This window comes from Microtus ochrogaster, chromosome 1 (genome assembly GCF_000317375.1).
Source record: "Microtus ochrogaster isolate Prairie Vole_2 chromosome 1, MicOch1.0, whole genome shotgun sequence".
NCBI classification, from domain to species: Eukaryota; Metazoa; Chordata; class Mammalia; order Rodentia; family Cricetidae; genus Microtus; species Microtus ochrogaster.
In genome coordinates this window covers 63,943,279-63,951,462 of record NC_022009.1, presented here as the reverse complement: position 1 = coordinate 63,951,462, position 8,184 = coordinate 63,943,279, and the positions used below count along the sequence as shown (strand labels likewise).

The window sequence follows — 8,184 nt, the reverse complement described above, 5'->3', positions numbered from 1 at the left end:
GAGAGAGAGAGAGAGAGAGAGAGAGAGAGAGAGAGAGAGAGAGAGAGAGAGAACACACTTCAGGAGTCAGTTCTTGCCTTCTACTTTGGAACAGATGTCTTGTTTCTACTACTGTGCTGTGCACCACAGGCTCCCAGCCTACAGTCTCCTGTCTCTCCCTTCCATGGAAGTGCTGGGATTACACATGTGAACCACCACACACAGCTTCTTTATTTCTAGGCATGGTCTGATGTATTCCAAGTTGGCCTGGAACTTGCTGTGCTCAATGGTAACTTGAAACATTAGCTCTTTCTGCTTCCACCTCTTGAGTGCTGGGATTACAGGTTTGTACCTGACTTTATGCAGTGCTAGGGACTGAACACAGGGTTTCATGTTTGCTAGGTAAATGTCCTACCAACTAAGCTATACCCTCAGCCTCTGCATCCAGCTTTTTATGTGAGTTACGGAATTTAAAATGATTCCACCTACCAGGCTTTCAAAGTCAGTGCTTTTACTCACTGAACCACCTTCCCAACGCAGGAGAAGCTTTGTGTGTGCTGGGACATGTCCTAGAGCTATGATCAGATAGGTGAGTTATATACTTATGATCTCCATACTTTGTGTGTGGTGCATGTACGTGTGCATATGCATACTCACCACGTCCATGTACTTATGCATTATGTGTGTGTGAAAGCCCAATGCTGGCTGGCTGTCTTCTTCACTCATCCTTCATATTATTTTTTGAGACAGGGTCTCAAAAAATAGCTTTATGGCTGGGCCAATGAGCCCACAAGATCTACCTGTCTCTATCTCTCCCAGTGCTGGAACTACAGACACGCACTGTATCATCCAGGTTTTTATGTAGGTACTGCAGATCTGAATTCGGAACACCATGCTGAAATAGCAAACCATTTATTTACCCACCGAACCATCTCCCTAGCCCTCATGATCTGTATACTTTTATGCATAAATAAAATTTGATCTGTTAAAAATCTAACCAAACAGAAAAGGGAAATTAGCTAGTGGGAATCAGCTAACAATTACAGTTTTATTTATTTTTATACATAATCAGTTTCATTCAGAACAACATCCCTAATCTCAGCATATAAACAAAATGAAGGCTATATACAGGGCTGGGAAATGGTTGTTAGTAAAATGCTTCCCTGCAAGCACAGGAACTTGAGTAAAACCCCTAAAACTTGTGTGATAAAAGCCAGGTAGGGTGAGGGATGAGGGCTAAGACAGGTGGATCCCTGGGCCTTGATAGTCAGCCCACCTAATCTACTTGAAAATTTATTAAAGTCAATGAATGTATCAAGCAAAAAGTGGAGGGCCTCTGGAGAATGAAACCCAGGTTATAATCTTTGGCTTCCATTTCCCAATGTGTGTCCTTCCCGCTGTCTTCAGACAAAGTATTTTAAATTTTATTTATTTGGGGGGACACACCTGACTTATTAGTTTGAAACTTCCCAGGCTGCACATGAACAAATGGAAAGTGCCATCCACACTCCCAGAGAACTGTTCCCTGCTATCCACTGATGTGGGAGTGTCATATATCAATCTGTTGATTTCATTGGTTAAGCAATAAAGAAACTGCTTGGCCCTCATAGGTTAGAACATAGGTGGGAGGAGTAAACAGAACAGAATGCTCGGAGGAAGAGGAAGTGAGCTCACACTCCACAGCTCTGCTCTCTGGAGCAGAGACGCCATGCTCCGCTTTCCCGGGCAGACGCAAGCCATGAAGCTCCGACCCAGGATGGACGTAGGCTGGAATCTTCCCGGCAAGACCGGTGCTACACAGATGATTAGAAATGGGCTAAATTAATATGTGAGAATTAGCCTAGAAGAGGAATGGGCCAAGCAGTGTTTAAATGAATACAGTTTGTGTGTTGTTATTTCGGGGCATAAGCTAGCCAGGCGGCCGGGGTGCTGGGGACGCAGCCCCACCTCTCCTATTACAACAATCCACACTCCCAGAGAACTGTTCCCTGGGTCCAGTGGAACTAGCACAGTCCTGTTCCTAATACCAACTGCGACACAGACCAAGTTATTTATTTGTTAAAGATTTACTTATGTACATGGATATGCTTACATGAGCATATTTGCACACGTGTGTGAATGAATGTACGTGGGGAACAAAAGGTGAGTGTTGTTTTCCATTAATTTCTGTCCACTCCTTTGAAGCAAGGTCTTTCCTGAAGCTAGTTTATTTACTCAGCTTGGCTGGCAGCTATGAAGCCTCAGTGGTCCTATGTCTCCATCTTTCTTGAACTGGAATTATAGACATGTGTGGGATGCCCAGGTGGCTACACGAGTGCTAGATCTTAATTCCTGTCCTCACGACTGTACAGCAAGAGCTCTCAGCCAGGGCTGGAGAGACAGCTCACAGTGCATCACTTGCTGTTCTTGCAGAGGACCCAGGTTTAATTCCCAGCAACCACACGGCACTTTATAACTGTAACTTCAGTTGCTAGGGATCAGATGCACTCTTCTGGCCTCCGTGGGCATGGGGCATGCACATACATACACGCAGGCAAACACATACATACCCATACTTTTATTTGTTTTTAAAGAGCTTAATCACTGAGATATCTCTCTAGTCTCCTCCCCCAAGTTATTTTTAAGAAATAGTTTTATAAATGTGGTCCAAATTGATTGTTTTTTGGAAAATAACTGTATATGTATAAAAATATCATAAAATATTAAATTCACCCAGTAAATGAAAAGCATAAATATGGAGCCAACAATCTCAGGAAGTCGTCTTTTTTCTAAACATTTTTATTATATTGGTGTTAAATGTCTTTTATTATATTTACTGTGTGTGCACACATGTGCATGGGAATGTCCAAGAGAACTTCAGGAGCTAGTTCTCTCCTTTCCCCATGTAGGCTGGTAGGCTCTATGGCAAACACTCATATCTGCTGAGACACCTGCTCACCTTTCAGGAGTTTTCAAAGGCTGGCGTGGTGGCGAATGCCTTTAGTACCAGCAGCACTCAGGAGGGAGAGGATCTCTGTGAGTTCAAGGTCAGTCAAGGCTACAGAGTGAGACCCTCAAACAAAATAATTTATTTTCAAAAACAGGGCTGGGGTTATGATCACTTGTTGCTCTTCCATTGAACTCAGGCTCAATTCCCAGCACCCACATAGCGGCTACAACCACCTGTTGTTAACTCCAGCCCTAGGGGAACTGGTTCCTACTTCTGACCTCCAAGGACACTGCACAGATATATATTCATGCAAACACACACACACACACACACACACACACACACACACACACACACCAATCTCAATGCTTTCCAAGTCTACACTCCTAGTAATTTTATATTTATTTCTGATTTTAATAACATTTTCACATTACTACCACAGGGATTTAACTTCTACTTAAAAAGATAATTTTTTTGTTTGTTTCGAGAAAAGGTTTCTTTGTGTAGCCCTGGTTGTCTGGAACTTACTCTGTAAACCAGGCTGGCCTTGAACTCAAGAGATCCTCCTGCCTCTGCCTCCAGAGTGTTGGGACTAAAGGTGCATGCCATACTACCCAGCTGAGAATTCTTTTTTTTTTTTTTTCCAAAGATACGTCTGTGTGTACGTGCCTATCTGGGAATATATGCATTTGAGTGCAGGTGCCTGCAGAGGCCAGAAGAGGGTGACAGGTCCTGTGAAGACAGAGTACAGGTGGGTATGAGCTGACCAGTGTAAATGCTGAGAACGGATGTGTGTCCTCAGGAACGGCAGTACTGCTGAGCCAGATGAACATAAGAACTGTATAACCTGTTTGTTTGGTCAGGATGGTTCATGCAGCCAAGGCTGGCTTTGAGCTACCCTTCCTCCAGCTGTGAAAAGCTGTAAAAACCTGCAGGCACTACCACAGCTGGCTTAAACAGTTACTTTAATTTTCTAAAATATCAACATTATAACCAACTACTATGAAGTCTTCCTTCTTATTTTCCTAAAATCTTACTTTTGGCTTTCAAACAAGCAGGACAGATTTTTTTTTTTTTTTTTTATTTTTCGAGACAGGATTTCTCCATAGTTTTGGTTCCTGTCCTGGAACTAGCTCTTGTAGACCAGGCTGGCCTCGAACTCACAGAGATCAGCCTGCCTCTGCCTCCTGAGTGCTGGGATTAAAGGCGTGTGCCACCACCGCCTGGCAGGACAGATTTTTTTTTTTTTGTAGCCTCTTCTTGAAGCTCTTTGAATTCTTTGGGTTGGTGGGTTTCTAGATTTTCTTCAATAGGTTTCTATAATGTCCTCAAAAATACTAGTGTTTTTTTTTTTTAAATCTACAATCAGCCCACTTTGGCAAACAAGAAGTATGAGTGGGAAATTTGTTGAACTGTTGTTTTAACGACTCTTGGCTGCCTGTGTACCATCTAACCTCAATGCTGCCCTGATTGACCTGCTGTGACTTGGGTAAGGTGGCAACTGACTGACAAGTGACCATCTCCCTGAACTTGTCTTGTCCTAGGCTCTAGGAGAGTCATTAACTCTGTAAATGTAGTAACACGGTCAGAACTCAGTCTCCCTTCCTCCTAGGTCTCACTTGTGAGCCCCACTGCACTCTGTAAGGTCAATCTGTAGTGTCAGCGGAGCTCTTCCAGCACTCTACTGCTATGAAATCAAGGGGTCTCTCACAAGAAAAACCAAAGAGAAGGCCTGAAAGCTCCAGACCACCTTCCATTTCCTCAGCATATTTAAGCAAGAGTGAGTCCAAGGTGCCCAGCAACCCACTTTTCCACAGTAAGTGCCTTTTATCAGAGACCCTAGTTCTGTGTTCGTGGAAATCATATGAAGGAGACTGCCTTAGAGCTCAGGTCTTGACTTTTTTTTTTTTATCAAGAACAAGACTTTGACCATGTTCCCTTTACTCCCTGAAACAATGGCAGGAGTGAAGCAGAAAAACCTTTAGGATAAAATTTGACAGAGTCAGTCACAGAAAGTCTTTATGTTCTTTATGTAAATAATGGAAATGTGATAACTTGTGTAAAATTAGTGACATGAACTATGTCCAAACCCCTCTTACCTAGGATTGGAACAAGGTACTCTTTGAGTGTTCACATTGTCACATAAGGGTTCTCCACCATGGTAGATACCTGTGCGAACATAGATCTGAAAGAGAAGGAAACTATACACTATATATAGTGTATACACACCCACTCATATATACGCATTATGAACACTCAACAGAACCAAGCACTACAAAATAACTGATGTAAATAAGAGAATCAGGAGATCTTTTGTTCAGATGGCTTCTTTGTATAAATTTACAGTTAACTGTTGCCTTCGCAAACCAATGATGGGCCCCTGACCCAGTAGGAAGTTAGCATAGCCAAGAGCCCGGGGGGCACTATGCCTAAAACACAGAGGCCTTCACTTTTCCAAGATAAGCTGGTGTTAGGTATTCCTTCAAACTCCTGAAGCTAGAGGAACAGTTCCCTAAGACATGAACAGTTCTGTTATGAGATGTTAAGACTTTCACACAATGGGATTAAATAAAGACTATAAAAAGATCACTGTTTTTAACTAAACAGACTGTAAAACTTTCTACTTTAAAAAGCCTACAGTTATGGATGTTACAATTATAGATTAACTGTGTGAAAGCTGAGGCAGGTGTAACTCAAAAAGAAATCATGACTCATTTATATTTTCTGAGATTTGTGTTTTAAGTCATGTGTAAAGCTACCACAGGCCAATAGTTTACACTGTGTTCAAATTAGGCTAATAAAACAATGACTTCCATAGAACAAACATCAGTCTTTGTGACCTTACCTTATCAATGTCTCGAATATTTACATTTACATAGGTTGCACAAAGAATTTTGATTCTGAGTGCACTATTAATAACCCAGAGGGATTTCGTAGATGTCTCTCCATTCATATAGGGCGTGGCTGTGGAGATCCGCCTGGAGTAAGACGGCATTGTGAAGCTATCCATTGGCAGCTGAGAGTAAAGGCTCTCCTTGGCCATCAACATCAAGTTGGGCATCCTCCCCAGCATTATACAGCTTCTGATGTACTGTAAGAGATCAGAGTGAGAGAAGCAACCATTGCCCGTGAGGTTCTTCATCCCAAAGTTAACATGCAGGAATGTTATGAGCATTTACAAAGGTGATTTTGAAAATCAAACATAGACCACACTTGTTACCAATTTTTTTTTATTAAATTGGAATTAGTTTCAAAGAACTTCTGAATATATTTATAAAGTAAAAAACTAGGATCAATTTTTGACACTATCATGTTACTCTTAACTGCAAACACTAGAAACAAAGATCAGAAACGACCACTGTAGGGAAGAGCAGCTTCCCCTGTCACAGTCCATGTCATACGTCACCAGGGCAAACCCCACACCCTCCCTCCACACAGTTCCTGAGAAACATTTATTTTACTGAAACAATAAAGGCCCATAAGTAAGCTGGTATGGTCACCTACACTGGCAATCCTAGCACATGAGGAGTGGATGGAAAAGATGAAGGTGTACGGTCATTGTTTCCTACATGGCCAATTTGAAGCCAGCCTGGGCTATATGAGACCCCGTCTCAAATAAACAAAATTCCAAACAATAAAAACAATAAGCAAATGATACTCAGAGCTATAGAGAAATTTAAAAATGTTAAAATTCACTGATCTGAGTTTTGAAATAGCAGGATGTGTGTGTGCAGAGTTCAAGGTCAGGAATGCTCCTCAATCACTGTCCACTTATTTTATTGGGAGAGGGAACATGGAGCTCAGTAAGGACGAGGTTGGCTGGCCAGAGAACTTTAGGGATCCTCCTGTCTCTGCCTCCCCAGTGTCGAGATGTCAGGCACAGGTTGCCAACCCTGGCTCTTATGTTGGTGTTAGGGATCCAAGCACAGGTCCTCCTCAGATTGTACACCAAAGCACTTTACCAAACAGCCCATCTCCCCAAGTCCAAGATAAAGGTTCTTTAAAAACTGTATTTGCTTATTAATGTACACGTACACAGAGCATGCATGGAATTCAAAGGAGTTTAAAGCTGGTTCTCTCTCCATCTTGGTGGCCCCCAGGATACAGGTTTTTGGTCTATGCTACTCCATACACATCATAACCTCATACTCTCCTATTTATCAGCAACTGAAGGCCGGTGTCTGTATTATAAAACAGTGATTGGTGTGTACACCACCGTTGCTTCTCAAAGGACAGAGAAAGAGGAGGAAGGTCAGGAGTGATCTTAATAAACAATGCTCTACTTTAACACTGTCCCCGTATCATTATTGGGGAGCAAGAAAGTCATGAAATACCCCCTATTTGTAGTTAGTATAACTGCCACATCTTCAGGCTCTCAAATCATTATATTATTTGAATAAAAACTTAAATAGAAGAGGGGCCTGGTTGAAAGCAAGGTGATCAGAGGGAGTAGGGAAACTCATTCATCCCAGCGGGGTTGACTATGATCAAAACACATGATATACATATATGACACAAATGACCACAGGAGGATAGGTGGTGCAGTGGTGGAAGACTTGGGTGGCATTCATGAGGTCCTAGGTTCAATCTCTGGTAGTGGCAGAAACAAAACAAAACAAAAAGACACAACTCACAAAGGAAAATGTCATTTCAGTGAAACTTACTATTAGTATTAAACAAAATTAAAATATGCCAATAAATAAGCTTATAAATTCTGTTTGCTAATATTAACTATTAATCATCAAAAGTACAGGCTAAGGACATGTGCAGCCCTGGCGTGGGCATCCATCACTCACCTTGTACTGGCTCAGAGGATACTTTTCTAGGAAGTACTCATCGCAGCCACACACTTTCAGAATATACTTGCCCTGGTATTCTAAGACACAGAGTTTCAGCTGCTCAGAGGAGAGCAGCATACTCCGAGTCTTCTTCCTGATGGCTTCAGCAATGACTTGCTCTGGCACACAGTCATGGTTGATCTTCAGGGTGTACTTCTGCTTGTCATTGTTTGGAGAGACGATTACCCAAATCACCACTATGATTTGTCCTGTAACAAGAAAACAATGCTGGATGCAATGTTGGTGTCAATTCATCTCTCTGAAGACAAGTCTCAAGAAGTTTTCACTCTCTTGTAACTACAACCAGACAGGATTCTAGTTAACATGATTAACTAGAGGCGAAGATCTGGCGAAAACAGGCCATGTTCACACCTGGCAGACTTTCATACAACATCCTAGGCTTGCCGGGTGATGGTGGCGCACGCCTTTAATCCCAGC

The 8,184-nt window shown here is 42.2% G+C and overlaps 1 protein-coding gene across 4 annotated transcripts in view; it reads right to left on the bottom strand.

Moving 5' to 3' along the window:
- Positions 1-8,184, bottom strand: part of Pik3ca (phosphatidylinositol-4,5-bisphosphate 3-kinase catalytic subunit alpha) — a 76,998-nt gene that overhangs the window by 24,457 nt on the left and 44,357 nt on the right. For all 4 annotated transcript variants that reach the window (XM_013347470.2, XM_026782085.1, XM_005343762.2 and 1 more), the window contains 3 exons: positions 7,705-7,955; positions 5,754-5,999; positions 5,008-5,093 (listed from right to left, as the gene is read on the bottom strand). In XM_013347470.2, coding sequence (XP_013202924.1) covers positions 5,008-5,093; positions 5,754-5,999; positions 7,705-7,955 — 583 coding nt within the window. The remainder of the gene's footprint in view (positions 1-5,007; positions 5,094-5,753; positions 6,000-7,704; positions 7,956-8,184) is intronic.